The sequence below is a fragment of the Nicotiana tabacum genome, chromosome 6, assembly GCF_000715075.1.
Source record: "Nicotiana tabacum cultivar K326 chromosome 6, ASM71507v2, whole genome shotgun sequence".
Classification (NCBI taxonomy): domain Eukaryota; kingdom Viridiplantae; phylum Streptophyta; class Magnoliopsida; order Solanales; family Solanaceae; genus Nicotiana; species Nicotiana tabacum.
In genome coordinates this window covers 201,559,312-201,578,753 of record NC_134085.1, presented here as the reverse complement: position 1 = coordinate 201,578,753, position 19,442 = coordinate 201,559,312, and the positions used below count along the sequence as shown (strand labels likewise).

The 19,442-nt window shown below is 34.2% G+C and overlaps 1 protein-coding gene across 1 annotated transcript; it reads right to left on the bottom strand.

The window, feature by feature from the left end:
- Positions 1 to 16,382: 16,382 nt before the first annotated feature.
- LOC142182283 (uncharacterized) lies at positions 16,383 to 18,517 on the bottom strand. Its single transcript, XM_075256480.1, has 5 exons — positions 18,402 to 18,517; positions 18,199 to 18,284; positions 17,823 to 17,859; positions 17,213 to 17,738; positions 16,383 to 16,859 (listed from the first exon to the last, which is right to left on the bottom strand). Exons 1-5 carry the CDS (start codon positions 18,515 to 18,517, stop codon positions 16,383 to 16,385), a joined length of 1,242 nt encoding a protein of 413 aa, XP_075112581.1.
- Between the last annotated feature and the right edge of the window lie 925 nt (positions 18,518 to 19,442).

Here is a 19,442-nt window from a genome sequence, read left to right as displayed (position 1 = left end):
TTGCCTTACATACTCAATACTTTATTCGTACTGACGTCCTTTTATTTGTGGACGCTGCATGTCGTGCTGCAGGTCCTGATAGACAGGCAGGTGCAGCTCCCCCACCACAGTAGACTGTCCAGTTCAGCGGTGATTGGCGAGATCCCTTCTCTGGACTTGCCTTGGTCTTGGTATGCAATTTTTGTTATAGACATTATGGGTATGTCGGGGCCCTGTTTCGGCTATGTTGCAACACTTATGTTCTTTTAGAGGCTCATAGACAGGTGTCGGCTCATGTATAGTTTGGTATACCTTGTCGGCTAGTTTTTGTTGTATAGTCTTTCATAGTAGCGTGGTAGCTCATACCTTATACGTAGTTTCTTGATTGTTTGGTCATCCCCTGCTATATATGTTCATGCCGTCATATTTTATTGTTGGTTGTCCATGATCTAGGTATACCATTTATATTGATCTCGTCAGCCTTAAAAGATAATAATGAAGGTTAGATGAAATGTACGTTGGTGCTCGGCAAGTGTGGTCGGGTGCTAGTCATGGCCCTTCAGTTTGGGTCGTGACAGTGGAGATCCTTCTTCCTATCCCTGTACTGTTCCACCATCCTCCTAATAAGGTGGATAGCTTCTGTGGTAGATCGCCCCGGCATGAACCCGAACTGGTTGTCTGAAATAGACACCGTCCTTCGCACTCTCATTTCTACCACTCTCTCCCAAACTTTCATGGTATGACTTAGTAATTTGATGCCCCTATAGTTGTTACAGCTCTGGACATCACCTTTGTTCTTATACAACGGGACCATTGTACTCCACCTCCACTCTTCAGGCATCCTATTAATCTTGAATATAACACTAAACAATACAGTAAGCCATTCCAAGCCTGCTCTACCCACACACCTCCACAGTTCAACCGGAATTTCGTCTGGCCCGGTAGCTCTGCCCCACTTTTCAGCCATCTATTTGAAAAATAGGCACTATCAAATTCACCGTTATACTTTTTTTATTGGTATACATTGATTATATATAGTTGTACATGTATTATATATAAATTATACACGTGCCATCTATTTTTAGTTTAAGAAATTATATGAACGACTATTTAGGTTAATTCTTCAAATTTTTGGAACTTCATAACAATAGCTATTTTTTGTAAAAATAGCACGGTATAGCCAGTTTTCGAACTGGTCATTCAATAATAGCCAGCATTTACCAAGTCAATGAAAAATAGCCACTATTTTGCTGCAACAGAGACCGGTCCAGCATAATATACTGGAGTTCGATGCACCTATGTATGAACTCCAGCATATTATGCTGGACCGGTATACTTTGCTGGCTCCAGTATAATATACTGGAGGCTGGAGCACCGGTGCTCTAAACTCCAGTATATTATGCTGGCCCGATATACTTGCTGGAACTCCAGTATATTATGCTGGAATTCTAGTGTACTTGTGCTGGAACGCCATCATATTATGCTGGAGTTTCAGCATACTTATCCTGGAACTTGCAGTATAATATGTTGGAGTTTAAGTTTACTTATAATGGAACCCCAGCATAATATACTGGCGTATTTTATGGGTTTTGAAGTGGTTAAATTTCGATTACTTTTGAAACTGGGCTATTTTTGAACGACCAGTTGTAAATCTGGCTATTTTTGAATTTCCCCCCTATTTTTTCAATTACATGGCTGTGTTGGGTCGGGTCGTAAAAATTGCACGGGGCGCCCTATTTGGACGCCCCTTTTTAACCTGTAGCCGCTTTGTCTTTCTGTTTGCACCCGTACCCGTTTTTTTGTTAAAAGCCATTTGAAAAGACTATTTTGCCTTTCTTTATTAAAAGACTACTTTCTCTCCAAATATACGCTAGTCCTCTACTGTCTCTGTCTCTCACTCCCGTTATTCGCGTTTGTTGATTTGTTCTTCTCTGAAATCAAACGGTTTTCGTTGTTGTTTTGATTTTTCAACTGCTAGTCGTCGTTGTTCCCACATTACGATTTAATCACAGATACATTGCAATAATTTTCTGGGTTTTATTTTACGATTTAATTTTTGGTTTTGGTTTTGATAGTCATGTATTTATGATAAAATATTTTCTTAGGGTTTAGTTTGATAAGTGCATTAGTTTTACTTTTACGATTGTGTTTTAGGTTTTTTGAACGAGTGTTTATGTTGTTGATGAAAATTCTATATTTAGGTTTTTTGAACGATTATTTAAAAATTTTGAGAGTTAAATATATGATACTATTTAGGAGCTGTAGTATTATTTGTTTTATAATAGTTCAATGGTACCTTAGATAAACAAAATTTGTGTTTTGTTTTTTTGTCAAAACTACAACATGTTTTTTTGCTGAATGTTTTGTGTTTGTAACTGGTGAAGTCCAGCTTAAGGAGCTGAAGTTTTTGTGTTTGTTATTGGTGAACTTCAGCTCTAGAGCTGAAGTTTTTGTTTTATAACTGTCGAACTTCAGCTCTAGAGCTGAAGTTTTTGTTTTATAACTATCAAACTTCAGCTCTAGGGCTGAAGTTTTTGTCTTTGTAACTGTCGAACTTCAGCCTTCTTAGGTATTGAAGTTTTAACTGATCTTTTTGATAATGTCCTGATGTTATTTTTTGTAACTTTTACTTTTTTTGAACAGATGGCTCATAAAGTACCTAAAGATCCTAATGCAGCTAAAGTAGGCAAAGCACCTAAAGCACCTAGACAACCTATAATACCCCCAGGTCCTTATGTCCCTGCTCCTCCACTTACAAGACTAGGGCAAAGATATTTTGAGTTTGGAGATTGGTTTAACTGTAAGGGTTACTGGAAGGGGAACCATGATTTGAAGAAATTAATTGCAACTTTCTTGACTCCTACACAACGGGATAAGCTTAATAATGGTACATTTCGATACATTATGGCTATGGAGAATTTCCAATGCAGCATGAAGTTGGTTCACTGTCTGTGTCTTTCTCGAATATTCACCAATGATCGAGACTCCATTAGTTTCAAGATTTTTGGTCATGATGTTTCCTTCACCCTTGAAGACTTTCACATTATGTGTGGTTTGCGAATCACAACACATAATGTTGAAAACCCAATTAATCGAGAGAGCAATATTCTGAAGCGGTATTTTAGTAAGTCCAAGGGTGTGACTTTGAAGGATATTCGAAGTTTTATGACTCGCAATGAAATTCCAAAGAATGTTGTGAATCACGTACACGCATGCGAGAGTGATGATGATGCTATTAAGCTTATGGAAATTCTTGTTGTAGAGTCTATTTTGTTTGGGAAAAATACCGAGTCATGTGTGATGGAGGAGTATGCATCTAATGTTGAAGATGATAAGGTTTGTGTTGAATATCCTTGGGGTAATGTGGCTTATGAGAAGCTCATTTATTCACTGAAACATGCATTGAACAAGCAGAACAAATTACATACAACTGAGTATAAACTTGGTGGATTTCCATATCCATTATGTGCTTGGTTCTATGAGCGCTTCCCAGATGTTCGGGAGAGGTATATAAGAGAGGATGAGCACCTTGATACTCCTCAGGTTCCCAGGATGTTACATTATGTATGTGTGGGAGAGCCTAAATTTCCTGAACTTTATCATAAGTTCAATACTCATGAAGTAAGTTACTTTTTTTGTCTTTGTGTTAATATGTTGATGTATTAGTTTTTTTCTCCTCATAATATACTTTTTTGTATTAAACAGAGATATCGCGACTTTAGGGTATTGGATATAATTCCTACAGAAGAGGAATTGAATTCAATGCCTTTAATTCGTTCAAAGGTAGTTAATGCAGTTCCTTCAACTGGTGAATCACCACGTACTCTGAGTCGATCAAAAGAAGCGAATCGAATTCCTATCATTGGTGAATCACCACGTAGTCGGAGTCGATCAAAAGAACCGAATCGAACTCCTTTTATTGGCGAATCATCTCGTACCCAGAGTCGTTCTACCCGTTCTACATCTGACTTTGATGACAATGAATTACTTGAGACAATATGTTCTGTAAGTTTTGATCTGAAGTTTTTTGCTTTTGTTTTTGTAAAAGTACAACATGTTTTTGAGCTGAAGTTTTCTTCTATATCTGAATTTTTGTTGTGTATCTATTCTAGAGGTTAACGACGGAGGTTCAAAGGCATGCAGAAAAAGAAAGAAGCACGATCGTGAATGAAGTTTTCGATAAGTTTAAAAAGGATGAGCGATCTGCTATTGTTGATGTGGTTTTTGTAAAAGTGAAGGTAAGCTAATTTATAGAGAAATCTTTTTATTTCTGCTGATGTTATTCAGATTAATCATTGTTAGTAATTTTTTTTCTAGGAATATTTCGATGAGAAGTTTGAACAGTTGTTTAAGATTGTCAACAAATCAAATGAAATGGACGATGGCAATTTTGATTTGAGTAACCATCGAGAATATGATAGGGTGATCGACTGTTACAAACCTCCATCGGATATTAATGTTGTTGATGATGCATCATATAAAGTTGCAAATGTAAATGCTACACGTGAGGAAGCGGCTTTTGAAAGCGATCAACATGTTCAGAAACAAGTTGAAGAGGAATGTTCCAGTGCTGATATATTGAGCAGAGATGGAAATGATGAAGAACAGTTAGCAACTGAGAATGTTGGAAGCAAGCAATGTGCAGATAATCAAGTTGAAGAACATGTTGCTCATGATCCATCGTGTAAAGTCGCAGATGATAATGCTACACGTAAGGAAGCGGCTGGTGAATGCGATGAACATGTTCAACAACAAGGTGCAGATGATCAAGTTGTTGGTACTGAAAAACATGCATCGAGTTGTTCTTTGGAAAGCTATATTGGACAGGGCAATTTGTTTGATGGAGCACTAGCTATTTGGACTGGGCAATTTGTTTGATGGAGCACTAGCTATTTGCAAGGAAACTTTAGGTGGTGATACGCAGGAAATTGTTACTACAGGTATAAAGTGTGAAGTTTATAATAGTTCATAAAAATATATAACAAAAAAACACAAAACATGAAACAAAACTTCAGTTGAAGATTTTGTTTTGTACCTGTCGAACTTCAGCTCTAGAGCTGAAGTTTTTGTTTTGTAACTGTCGAACTTCAGCTCTAGAGCTGAAGTTTTTATTTTTGTAACTGTCGAACTTCAGCCTTCTTAGAGATTAAAGTTTTAACTGATCTTTTTGATAATGTCCTGTAGTGAAATTTTCACTACAGGTATAAATTTTTACTATGTTATATATATAGAAAAACTAGTTGATCTATTCCCCCTCTTTATGAATATGCAGTGGAAGTTGAAACTAGTTGTGCTTCAATTGACACAACTCAAAAAGTCTCTGATGATGCTGAATTAAATGAAGGTAGAGTTGAGAAAAACCTTCTAGAGAATACTCCAATGCTCCTCGACGTTGGTGCACAATTGAATGAAGTTGGAAATGCTGATATCGAGAAAGGCATGAAGCCTGGGGAAACCACAGCGGAAGACAAACATCAAGGTATTCTATAGATCATGAATTTATTACATTTGATCGAAGTATATTTTTTATAGTTTGAAACTTTACATATTTTATTTTCTTTGTTATGTTTTTTAATGATTTTTCAGAAAGACTCGAGGCAACTCAAAAAGAATTTGGTGAGCTTATGCAGCTATATCAAAAAGGAGAAATACATTTATTCACACCTGTTGGCTCACATAAAGGTGTGAAGTGTGTTGATATTATTTTATAAAATTTAGTCAGTATTATTTATATTTTTATTTTATTTTTTTCGCATGAAGATACATGCATATCTGAAGGTAAAGGAAATGGATCTATTGGAATGCAAACACCATCCGTGTATCAACACTTAGATCAGGTAGTTATTTTCTGCAATTCGATTACAAGCTGTTTTTTTGCCTAATGTGTGTTTTGTATCAGTTTTATTTATGTTTATATTTTTCTTGCTTTTGCAGATATAATCTGATGCATCGCAACTTCTTCCAAATCCTAAGAGAAGGAAGATTTCCAGTTCTCCTATGTGTGACATCACTGATATTCCCAACTTCAATTTATGTTCATTTTCACTTGATAGTACACAAGGGACTGATTCAGAAGGTAATTCTACAGTTGTTGTTGTACGTGAAGAGAGACAAGAACGTCGTGAACAACATGGAGTTGGTCAAGTATCTGCCACTATGGCTGTGGTTTCTCCCCCTGCTGGTGAACATCAGTAGTTAGTTGTGATGGAACAACAGGAAGAGTAAGCAAAAGGAAAACCAGAAAAAAAGGGAAAAGGATTCGTATGGAGAGTATTTGGTTGAGATCTCCTTACGTAGTTCATAAACGAAAGGAAAGGGGGCAAGATTGGAAAGTAGGAAAGAATATATGAAGGTGTCCCTTCCATTATATTAATCAAGACAGTGGACTGATGCAAAGATTTATAGAGTGGTTAGAGATGGATGCCAGTGAATATGATTCCAATCCATTCAGATTAGCTGGAATTGATATTCGAAAATCATTCTTTACCGAGCTTATAGATCCTAACTCTGATCTTGCGGATGAAGTAAGTTATTAAGTTTGTTTTTTGAATTGGTTTTCAACTGTATTTCCCAAAACTTTAGCTTATTTTTTATAGTAAAGTTTTTGTACTGTAATTTGGAAAACTTCAGCTTTATTCATACTAAAATGTTGAAGTTTTTAGCTTATTTGCTAACACTTCAGCCTAACCGTGCTGAAGTTTTTGACATACATTCTCTAGTTTTTTTCAAAACTTTTAAATCAAACATGCTGGAGTTTTTTAGATTATTTTCTAACACTTCAACTGAATATGCTTAAGTTTTTGTCATGCTGTTTGTAGTTTTTTCACATGTTATCATTTGTTGTTGTTCATTTGCAGCATATGGATGTGAGCATATATTACTTGCGCAAAAAATATTGCTATCACCTTCCAGCTTATCCAAAATCAAGATTTGCAGTAACTGATTTAATTTTTGATCAGTATATGACTAAGCTGGTTGGTATTCATCCTTCAGAAGAACAGATGGATAAAATTAGAAAAAAGAAGCAAAAGAGAACGGATGATAAAAAAAGAGCAAATCAAAGAGAAAAAGGATATCCAAACAACAGGCTCAAGAAGAAGAAAAAGAAGAAGCGGTTATTCGGCCACTTACAGACTTTAGTTGGTTTGAGGAAGAATCAACGAATGAAAAGGTGGTCAACTACGTAAAAGGCATCGACCTTTCCTGTGGTATCTCATGGGCATCTGTCAGAAAAGTATTCTTTCCATTTCAACTTAAGCCAATGACGGGCCAGAGATCTATGCACTACTTTTTTGGAATTCTGGACTTTAAAGATAAAATTATATATGTGTATGATTCCATGGGCAGTGTAACATATGAGCGTGCGATTGAACATGTCAGAAATTATGCCCGGTTGATCCCACACTGTCTCAAATGCTTGGAATTTGGGGCACACAATAAATTTTATGGGGATAGTCATGTGGAAAAATTTCAAATTAAGTGGATGAGCTCACCACATCAGACTAACAAGTACGTGTTTCGCATATGTTTTACCATGCATCTTATGTTTATTATTTTTTGCCCTTGTGTTAACTATTTTTCATGTTCTTTTTGTAGTGTTGATTGTGGTGTATTTGCTCTTAAGTTAATTGATATGCGGTTGAATAAAGAAGATGTCTTCAATTTCGATCAAAGTCGGTCATTGACCTTCCGGAGAGAATTGGCTGTCAATCTTTGGGCTCATGGAAAGTGGAAAAAGATAGCGGCTATGAAACTCCAGAAGAACAACAAGTACATAATTATGGAGATTTTGAAGAGACTGTGTGTGAATTTTTTGATTAGAGGATTGATTGCACATAATTTGTATTTTGTGACTATACATTAAGTATTTTTTTATTTCACTTTTGTTCATACAAATATGTTTCTGTCTTTTATTATAAATTTTAAGTACATTTTTGTTGAAAAAACTTAAGTATGAAGTAAATGACTTCTGCTTTTTAAGCTGAAGTTTTGGTTAAAAATCATAACAAAAGTGTCGATTGAAGGACAAAAACTTCCACTTATCAAATGCTGATGTTTTTAGAAATACGCTAAAAAAACCTCAGCACGTTGAGCTGAAGTTTTTTTGAAAAATTTGTACGAAAAAACTATTGAATCCAACAAAAAAACTTTAGCTTAGGGGAGCTGAAGTTTTTAGAAATACACTAAATAAGTTCAGCACATTGGGTTGAAGTTTTTTGAAAAAGCTGTACGACAAAAACTATTGAATCCAAAACAAAAACTTCAGCTTTATCTAGCGCTGAAGTTTTTAGAAATACACTAAACAACTTTAGCACATTGGGCTGAAGTGTTTTGAAAAAGCTGTACGACAAAAACTATTGAATCCAATAAAAAAACTTCAGCTTAGGAGAGCTGAAGTTTTTAGAAATACACTAAATAAGTTCAGCACATTGGGTTGAAGTTTTTTGAAAAAGTTGTACGACAAAAACTATTGAATCAAATACAAAAACTTCAGCTTAATCCAGCGCTGAAGTTTTTAGAAATACACTAAACAACTTCAGCACATTGGGCTGAAGTGTTTTGAAAAAGCTGTACGACAAAAACTATTGAATCCAATACAAAAACTTCAGCTTTATCCAGCACTGAAGTTTTTAGAAATACACTAAACAACTTCAGCATATTGGGCTGAAGTGTTTTGAAAAAGCTGTACGACAAAAACTATTGAATCCAATACAAAAACTTTAGCTTTATCAAGGGCTGAAGTTTTTAGAAATACACTAAAAATCTTCAGCACATTGGGCTGAAGTGTTTTGAAAAAGTTGTACGACTTTAGCATGTTTTGCTATATTTTTAACTTGATAATTATCTTTTTTTGCATTTTCTAGCTACTTTTTTCATTTATCACCTATATCACCTACTTTTTGTGGCCTTATTTTTTACTATTTTTTTATTGCATTTACCAACTACTAACATTTACCTCTTACTTGTTTTGCCAACTACTTATCTTGTTACATTCAATTTCTCTGAACAAAAAACAGTTAACAATATCTTCAGCATTTATAGATATTAAATTTATTAGGTGCACTCTTTGGCTATATTAATGACTCTTCACTTGAAAATTTTCATTGTCATCCATAGACTTCTATCATATTTCTTTAAATTTATATTAAAAGAAAAACAAGAAAATGTTGGCAGAGACATGCTTATTGGGTGTAGCAGGGAGTTCATGGGAAGCAAAGATAATGAAGGAAAAGTCTAAATTCTTCATATGTGAAGGAGAGTGGCCAGATCAAACACTCGAGCTTCTGGACAATTTGCTCTTTTTACTAGTTGATAAATCTAACTTTTAGTAAAATTGTCCTGGGGCTCGAGTATTTGATGTGGCCACTCTCCGTCACATATGAAGTTTTTTGGACTTCTCCTTCATTATCTTTGCTTCCCACGAATTCCCAGCTGCACACCAATAAGCATGTCTTTGCCAACATTTTCTTGTTTTTTTCTTATGAAAGAAGATGGGAGTTGCTAAAAAAATCATAGTACTAAACTTTGTCAACTTGAGTGTGACAGAAAACGCTTTGGTGGAATTAAATTTGGTGAAATGGAGGGTGACTGTCTTATAGCTCATGGTGCTGCAGCAAATTTGCATGAACGGCTTTTCACACTTAGTGAGCCCTCACAAATGCACATATGTAGAAAATGCAATAATATGGCAAATGTAATTTAGAGGTCCGTACAAGGTGGTAAAGAAAGGTGCTCGTATTGCCGCTTTTGTGAATCAGTTGAAGACATAGTGAAGGTTCATGAAATTTTGTTAAGAAACTCAATAAGAGAAACTAGGACATGACTATAGCGAATATGAAGACACTCCGTCAATTTTTTGAATAGAGAATAACTTGTAAACAAAAAACTATTTTTTTCTTTTTTCTTTTCAAGGATGTAAGCGAAAACAAAATTGGATTGTGTGAATATACATTATTTTGTGTGATTTATGTGATGTCTTTTAATTTTTTGTTCTATTCGCATTAATTAGTTTTTTAGTATACTTGGATTGATTCAAATATGCTAAACTTCAGTATAAAGCAAATAACTTCTGCTTTTTAAGCTGAAGTTTTGGTTAAAAGTCATAACAAAAGTGTCAAATGTAGGACAAAAACTTAAGTTTTTTCTGCATAAGTTATTTGAAAAAGCTTTACAACAAAAAATATCGAGTCCAGGATAAAAACTTCAGCTTATCAACTGGTGAAGGTTTTAGAAATGAACTAAATAACTTCAACACATGGAGTTGAAGTTATTTGAAAAAGCTTTACGACAAAAACTATCGAGTCCAGGAGAAAAATTTCAGCTCATCAAGTGCTGAAGTTTTCAGAAATGAACTAACTAACTTCAGCACATTGAGTTGAAGTTGTTGAAAAAGCATTTACAACAAAACTATTGAATGCACGATGAAAACCTTCAGCTTATTATGTGTTGAAGTTTTATAAATGAACTAAATTACTTCAACACATTGGGCTGAAGTTTTTGAAAAAGCTTATGACAAAAACTTCAGCATGTTTTGGTATTTTTTAAGTTGATACTTATCTTTTTTGCATTTACTATCTACTTTTTGTCTTTTGTCATCTACTTCATCTTTCATTTAAATTTGTTTGACCATATAGTAAATGATCCGAAAAGTTATTTTTCAGGCTGAAGTTATTTTTTTACTATAGAAAAACTGTGTGCTTATTAGGGCTGAAGTTACATTTCTTTTTGCATTTACCACATATTTGTTTTACCACTTACTTATCTTGTTTCATTCAATTTCTCTGAACGTAAAACAGTAAAAACACCTGAAAAGTTACTTTTACCTTTATAGATATTAAATTGATTAGGTGAACTCTTTGTCTATATTAACAATCTCTTCACTTGAAATTTTCATAGTCATTCATAGACTTCCATCATATTTCTTTAAATTTATATTCATCCTTAGTCTTTCAGCTTTTGTTAAAGAAAGAATGTCTGGTGAAAGCGGAAGTAGGAAACCTAATTTTGATGAAATCATGCAGAAGTGGGAGACTTTGAAATGTGAGTGGTACAATAACAAACCGATGTCTAATCTTATGCTTTTGTGGGATCAAATAAATGCTGATTGGGAGAGAATCAGATCACAGTTTTTTGCCAATGAATCATTCCAGAACAGGCTTAACCTGGAACGTAGTTGTGGAGGTTATTCAACCTCATTCGACAAGGTTGTGCAGCAGTTTGATAGTTTTCAGTTTCCCAGCTGGAACGACTATTCCAAGCTGCAAAACAACCTGAAGATTCTTTCTTTCTCTTATGGACAGAGTAATAGTTGAACAAAGTCAGTTGCGTGATGAATTCGACAAGTTGAAGATTGATCTCCTTGGATTCAGTGGTCTTTTGCCCGACTACCCTATAGTTATCTCTGATACTAATGATGATGAGATACTTAGAGAAATTGAGGAGTATTGTGATGATGATGATGATGATGGTGGTGATGATTGTTAGTGTTTGTAATCCTTTTTTTATGTTTTAATACTATATTCTTTTGTTTACTTCAGCCCAGAGAGCTGATGTTTTTAAGTTCATTTTGTATAACTTCAGCCCTGAGAGCTGATGTTTTTGTTTGTACTTTGTGTATTGTTCTCATCTTTTTTTGTATCAATGTAATTCTCATCCTCTTTCTTCTTAGCTCTCTATTGCATTATCCTTGTTATTTGTTGGTATTTGCTTTATACTTCTTAGTTGGTTTTTATGTTTAGTTTTTGTAATTCTTTTTAATGAATATGCTGAAGATTTTGTTTGTACATGCCTTTATTTTGTGTGTTGTATGCGTATGTGTATGCGTGTTTGTGTGTTTGTGTGTATGTGTTTGTGTTAAGGATATGTATTTCACATATTGTAACCTGAAGTTTTTTCTCGCAGAAGTCATTGCGTACTTTTTTTAAAATGCAACCAAACATGTAAGTCTGCGCAACAAAAATGAGTGATTTATACTTTAGCAGTATATAAAATAGTCTAAGAGCTTTTTTTATTCCTATGAAAAAATCACATTTCAAATATGTCATACAATAATGAAAGTCTAAATTCAGACCAAGGATTATTGAAGGTTGGAGTATTTTTCAGTGTGTTTCTTTGAATATGGATGAGGTGCTGGAGAAGACACGCAAGTTGTTCTGTTATGACCAACTTGTTTACATCGACTGCATTTGGTACACTTGAATGGTACTGATTCAGTCACAGGTATATGCCTCTTCTTTTGTCTTCTTCCTTGTAAAATCTCTACATCGGGAGGTTTTGTGATCTCAGATTGTACATTTTGTGGTATATCCCATGATTTTGATCTCCCACGGTATTCACATATCCTTCATATGTTTTCAACCATATTTTCTTTGAATACTAATTTGAGCAGTAATCAGATTTCTGCAGATATCTCTTATTAATAGCAGCAATTGTATGTGGACAGGGCAATTCATCAAGTTGGAATTTCAGACAGTCACAAGTTCTCTTCTTTAAGTCCACAATGAATTCGATTCCTTCACTATTTATTCTGAACAACATTGAATCAAGGTTGAACACCTAATAAGGAATAAAAAATTAAAAAAAACTATATTAGTGTATTGTTGTTTCAAAAAGAAAAAAGTATGAAATTTTTTAAATGTAAGCAGTAAATCACTGCAACAGATATAAAAGGCTGAAGTTAATAAATATACTCACAAACATTTTACAAGCCAAGTCCATCTTCTTAGTCATCTCTTCTTCTGCCCATATTGATACTCTGTGAAAAGTTTCATTTGCCTTTTTTCTCCGTTCGTAAAACCACTCTCCTAACTTTTCTTGGATGAAATCTAACATTCTTAAAATAGGAATTTCTCTCGCTTTTAGTAAAACGGAATACATTGATTCTATCATGTTTGTTGTTAGCATATCATAACGTCACTGTGGGAACCACGATCGAGCCCATATCTCTGGAGGCTCTTTCATTATGTAATTGTATGTTTTCTTGTCAATACTTTTGAGTTGGGACATTAACTGATTAAAATCTTCACGTTTGTATGACCTTGCAGCACTTTGAAAATGATTTATTATCGTGGCTTTTGCATGTCTTTGCTTTAAATTTTTCTCAAAGTGATAGAGGCATATACCATGGTGAGCTTCCTGGAAAACTTTTCTAATCCCATTTGCAATCGATTGATTTCTATCTGACAAGAAAACCAATTCACGACGGACTTGAATTGCTTTTCTCATTTCCCCGAAGAACCAAATGTATGCCTCATTGTTTTCTGATTCTGCTACACCAAAACATAAAGGAAAGATTTGATTGTTTGCATCCTTTGATACAACAACAAATAGAATACCACGATATTTGGACTTTAAAAATGTTGCATCTACTGCAATAACGGGTCTACAGTAGGACCAACCAGCTACTGATGTCACAGGAGCAAAGAACATGTAAGCAAATCTGTACAGTGAAACACAAAAAAACAAATCATAAGGTGTGAAGTTTTTCAAATAGGAACATTTGAAACTTCAGGCTGATGGTTACCTATTCTGCGCATCTCTTTTTATGCTTGTGTACGTTCCTGGGTTTTTGCACACCATCATGTGTAGGTATGAAGGAAGAATCTGGTAGTTCTCTTCAGGTGACCCTTTATGCAAGCAACAACTTTTTGAATAGCATGCCATGCCTTGTGATAACCAATGTCAATTCCAAATTTCTTTTTTATTTCATTTTCTACAAAGGCTGGTGTAACCTCTATTTTTTTTTGTCTCGAACATGTTTTGTAATTTGTTCACTTATAAAATTTGATGTAGCATGTTTCTGATCTGATTTTCTTGCATCAACCGAGCATTCATGGATGTTATGATATTTTATCACCCTGAATAGTGTGAAATTTTTTATTCTGGTAGCACGTACATTCCAACCACATTTGTCCACGATACATTTCAGCTCGTATCTCTTTGAACATGATCTAACAGTAGTGAATTCAACTTTCTGGTTTATCTCCAAGCTGCAGAAAAAATTAGTCATGTTTTGTTTGTTCTCAAAAATTGATCCAACTCTTACTTTCTCAGGCAACGCATCGTGCCTAAGTATTTTACACAGTGGAGATTCTTTCAGCTGTTTCCTCACCATTTTTCTTGATTTCCGATAAGCACAAGAACTTTCAGCAATTTCTTCAATTCTATCTGATGTTATCGGTATATTATCCATATTTACTTCATCTTCATTGTTGCTTATCATTGCATAAGGTAACAAAAAAGTTTGTTGGATTGTGTGTTGGTTGTCAATTTGCATTATTAGCTGTCCTTCTTCTTCTTGGTCATCGACAAACTGGTTTGAATTTATTGGAGGAGGGGGTAATTGTTGCAGCATTATATATTCTGAAGCAGCTGTAATGTTAGAAGGTTGTAGCTCGTTGTCTACTTCCATTATTGGCTGTCCTACTTCATGTTCAAAAGGTTTTGAATCTATTGCATATGCAAGAGATTGTTTGAATGCTACAGATTCTGAAGGTTGTATTATTTCGATGATGAAATGGCAATTTTTGTAGGGTGAATCAGTTGTAAGCAAATGTATACAGGTACTGAGTTCTTCATCTGAAGTTACAAGCATTCCTTTGCTTGTATTTAGTTTGATATCAAACCATACTTTTAGTGCATATCTGGTTGAATCAATATTTGCAACTTCACTAATTTTCTTTAGGAAAGTATTGAATGATATGTGCTTATTAAGTAGAACAAGTTTTGTATCATGATCCAAGTACTTGAAATCAGGAGTCCAACTCCCATTGAAAGTTATAACAATGCAAATCGAACTCATCCTGCAGATTCATTTTTAGTGGCAAGTATTAGGAAAGTGAACAGAAGAATTTTTAGGTTGTTTGTGCTGAAGTTTTTACAAATGAACTAAATCACTTAGGTATCTTCTGCTGATTTTTTTTGAAAAAAGATGTATGACATAATTAATGAATGTTGCACAGAAAACTTTAGCATATTAAGTGCAGAAGTTTTTAGAAATAAGCTTAATAACTTCAGCATATCAGCGGAAGTTTTTTTGAATAAATTGTATGACAGGGATTCATGAATGCAGGGACAACAACTTCAGCTCTTAAGTGCTGAAGATTTTAGAAACGTACTAAATAACTTCAGCAGGAGGAAAACTTCAGCTCCTCTTGCTGAAATTTTTAAATATTAACTAAAAAACTTCAGCACTTATGCCGAAGTTTTTTGTGCATTATGAAATTTTAATTGATGTTTTATTTTTTTTGGTATGAAGTTTTTCCAAAAAATGATAATAAAATACATAGTGCAGGAGAAAAACTTCAGCTCCATTAGCCGAAGTTTTTACAGATTAACTAAAAAACTTCAGCACGTGTGTGTGGAGGTTATTCAACCTCGTTCGACAAGGTTGTGCAGCAGTTTGATAGTTTTCAGTTTTCCAGCTGGAACAACTATTCCAAGCTGCAAAACAACCTAAAGACTCTTCTTTCTCTTATGGACAGAGTAATCATTGAACAAAGTCAGCTGCGTGATGAATTCGACAAGTTGAAGATTGATCTCCTTGGATTCAGTGGTTTTTTGCCAAACTACCCTATAGTTATCTCCGATACTGATGATGATAAGATATTTAGAGAAATTGAGGAGTACTGTGATGATGATGATGGTGGTGGTGATGATTGTTAGTGTTTGTAATCCTTTTTTATGTTTTAATGCTATATTTTTTGTTTACTTCAGCCCATAGAGCTGAAGTTTTTAAGTTCATTTTGTATAACTTCAGCCCTGAGAGCTGATGTTTTTGTTTGTACTTTGTGTGTTGTTCTCATCTCTTTTTGTATCAATGTAATTCTCATCCTCTTTCTTCTTAGTTTTCTATTGCATTATCCTTGTTATTTGTTAGTATTTGCTTTATACTTCTTAGTTGGTTTTTATGTTTAGTTTTTGTAATTCTTTTTTATGTTTTTATGTTGTGCTTTTTTGTTTACTTCAGCATATTCATTAATGAATATTCATTAATGAATATTCATTAATGAATATGAATGAATATTCATTAATGAATATGCTGAAGTTATTAAGTTCATTTTCTATAACTTCAGCTTAGAGATGCTGAAGATTTTGTTTGTACATGCCCTTATTTTGTGTGTTGTATGCGTATGTGTGTTTGTGTGAGTGTGTGTATGTGTGTGTGTATTTGTGTTAAGGATATGTATTTCACATACTGTAACCTAAAGTTTTTTCTCGTAGAAATCATTGCGTACTTTTTAAAAATGCAACAAAACCTGTAAGCCTGTGCAACAAAAATGAGTGATTTGTACTTTAGCAGTATATAAAATAGTCCAAGAGCTTCTTCTTTTTTATTCCTATGAAAAAATCACATTTCAAATATGTCATACAATAATGAAAGTCTAAATTCAGACCAAGGATTATTAAAGGTTGGAGTATTTTTCAGTATGTTTCTTTGAATATGGATGAGGTGCTGGAGAAGACAAGCAAGTTGTTCTGTTATGCCCAACTTGTTTACATCGACTGCATTTGGTAGACTTGAATGGTACTGATTCAGTCATAGGTATATGCCTCTTCTTTTGTCTTCTTCCTTGTAAAATCTCTACATCGGGAGGTTTTGTGATCTCAGATTGTACATTTTGTGGTATATCCCATGATTTTTGATCTCCCACGGTATTCACATATCCTTCATATGTTTTCAACCATATTTCCTTTGAATACCAATTTGAGCAGTAATCAGATTTCTGCATATATCTCTTATTAATAGCAGCAATTGCACGTGGATAAGGCAATTCATCAAGTTGGAATTTCAGACAGTCACAAGTTCTCTTCTTTAAGTCCACAATGAATTTGATTCCTTCACTATTTATTCTGAACAACATTGAATCAAGGTTGAACACCTAACAAGAAATAAAAAATTAAGAAAAACTATATTAGTGTATTGTTGCTTCAAAAAGAAAAAGTATGATTTTTTTTAAATGTAAGCAGTAAATCACTGCAACAGATATAAAAAGCTAAAGTTAATAAATATACTCACAAATATTTTACAAGCCAAGTCCATCTTCTTAGTCATCTTCTTCTGCCCATATTGATACTCTGTGAAAAGTTTCATTTGCCTTTTTTCTCCGTTCGTAAAACCACTCTCCTAACTTTTCTTGGATGAAATCTAACATTCTTAAAATAGCATTTCTCTCCCTTTTTAGTAAAACGGAATTCATTGATTCTACCATGTTTGTTGTTAGCATATCATAACGTCGTTGTGGAAACCATGATCGAGACCTCTCTCTGGAGGTTCTTTCATTATGTAATTGTATGTTTTCTTGTCAATACTTTTGAGTTGGGACATTAACTGATTAAAATCTTCACGTTTGTATGACCTTGCAGCACTTTGAAAAAGATTTATTATCGTGGCTTTTGCATGTCTTTGCTTTAAATTTTTCTCAAAGTGATAGAGGCATATACCATGGTGAGCTTCAGGAAAAACTTTTCTAATCCCATTTGCAATCGATTGGTTTCTATCTGACAAGAAAACCAATTCACGACGGACTTGAATTGCTTTTCTCATTTCCCCGAAGAACCAAATGTATGCCTCATTGTTTTCTGATTCTGCTACACCAAAACATAGAGGAAAGATTTGATTGTTTGCATCCTTTGATACAGCAACAAATAAAATACCACGATATTTGGACTTTAAAAATGTTGCATCTACCGCAATAACGGGTCTACAGTAGGACCAACTAGCTACTGATGCCGCAGGAGCAAAGAACATGTAAGCAAATCTGTACAGTGAAACACAATAAAACAAATCATAAGGTGTGAAGTTTTTCAAATAGGAACATTTGAAACTTCAGGCTGATGGTTACCTATTTTGCGCATCTCCTTTTATGCTTGTGTACGTTCCTGGGTTTTTGCACACCATCATTTGTAGGTATGAAGGAACTGGTAGTTCTCTTCAGGTGACCCCCTTATGCAAACAACAACTTTTTGAATAGCATGACAAGCCTTGTGATAACCAATGTCAATTCCAAATTTCTTTTTCATTTCATTTTCTACAAAGGCTGGTGTAACCTCTATTTTTTTTGTCTCGAACATGTTTTGTAATTTATTCACTTATAAAATTTGATGTAGCATGCTTCTGATCTGATTTTCTTGCATCAACCGAGCATTCATGGATGTTATGATATTTTATCACCCTGAATAGTGTGGAATTTTTTATTCTAGTAGCACGTACATTCCAACCACATTTGTCCACAATGCATTTCAGCTTGTATCTCTTTGAACATGATCTAACAACAGTGAATTCAACTTTCTGGTTTATCTCCAAGCTGCAAAAAAATTTAGTCATGTTTTGTTTGTTCTCAAAAATTGATCTAACTCTTACTTTCTCAGGCAACGCATCGTGCCTAAGTATTTTACATGGTGGAGATTCTTTCAGCTGTTACCTCACCCTTTTTCCTAATTTCCGAGAAGCACAAAAACTTTCAGCAATTTCTTCAATTCTATCTGATGTTATCGATATATTCTCCATGTTTACTTCATCTTCATTGTTGCTTATCATTGTAGAAGGTAACAAAAAGGTTTGTTGGATTGTGTGTTGGCTGTCAATTTGCATTATTAGCTGTCCTTCTTCTTCTTGGTCATCGACAAACTAGTTTGAATTTATTGGAGGAGGGGGTAATTGTTGCAGCATTATATATTCTGAAGCAGCTGTAATGTTAGAAGGTTGTAGCTCGTTGTCTACTTCCATTATTGGCTGTCCTACTTCATGTTCAAAAGGTTTTGAATCTATCGCATATGCAAGAGATTGTTTGAATGCTGCAGATTCTGAAGGTTGTATTATTTCGATGATGAAATGGCAATTTTTGTAGGGTGAATAAGTTGTAAGCAAATGTATACATGTACTGAGTTCTTCATCTGAAGTTACAAGCATTCCTTTGCTTGTATTTAGTTTGATATCAAACCATACTTTTAGTGCATATCTGGTTGAATCAATATTTGCAACTTCTCTAATTTTCTTTAGGAAAGTATTGAATGATATGTGCTTATTAAGTAGAACAAGTTTTGTATCATGATCCAAGTACTTGAAATCAGGAGTCCAACTCCCATTGAAAGTTATAACAATGCAAATCGAACTCATCCTGCAGATTCATTTTTAGTGGCAAGTATTAGGAAAGTGAACAGAAGAATTTTTAGGTTGTTTGTGCTGAAGTTTTTACAAATGAATTAAATCACTTAGGCATATTCTGCTGACTTTTTTTGGAAAAAGATGTATGGCATAATTAATGAATGCTGCACAGAAAACTTTAGCTTATTAAGTGCAGAAGTTTTTAGAAATAAGCTTAATAACTTCAGCATATCAGCTGAAGATTTTTTGAAAAAGCTGTATGACAGGGATTCATGAATGCAAGGACAACAACTTCAGCTCTTAAGTGCTGAAGATTTTAGAAACGTTCTAAATAACTTCAGCAGGAGGAAAATAGACA

What these genes read in the sequence shown, in the direction of transcription:
- LOC142182283 (XM_075256480.1), bottom strand. Translation starts at nt 18,517, where the DNA reads ATGATAAGCAACAATGAAGATGAAGTAAACATGGAGAATATATCGATA. An exon ending in ATGCATTGTGGACAAATGTG is followed by an intron (nt 17,860 to 18,198) that starts GTTGGAATGTAC and finishes GCAAAAACCCAG; the next exon opens with GAACGTACACAAGCATAAAA. An exon ending in ATCATGGTTTCCACAACGAC is followed by an intron (nt 16,860 to 17,212) that starts GTTATGATATGC and finishes ATTTCTTGTTAG; the next exon opens with GTGTTCAACCTTGATTCAAT.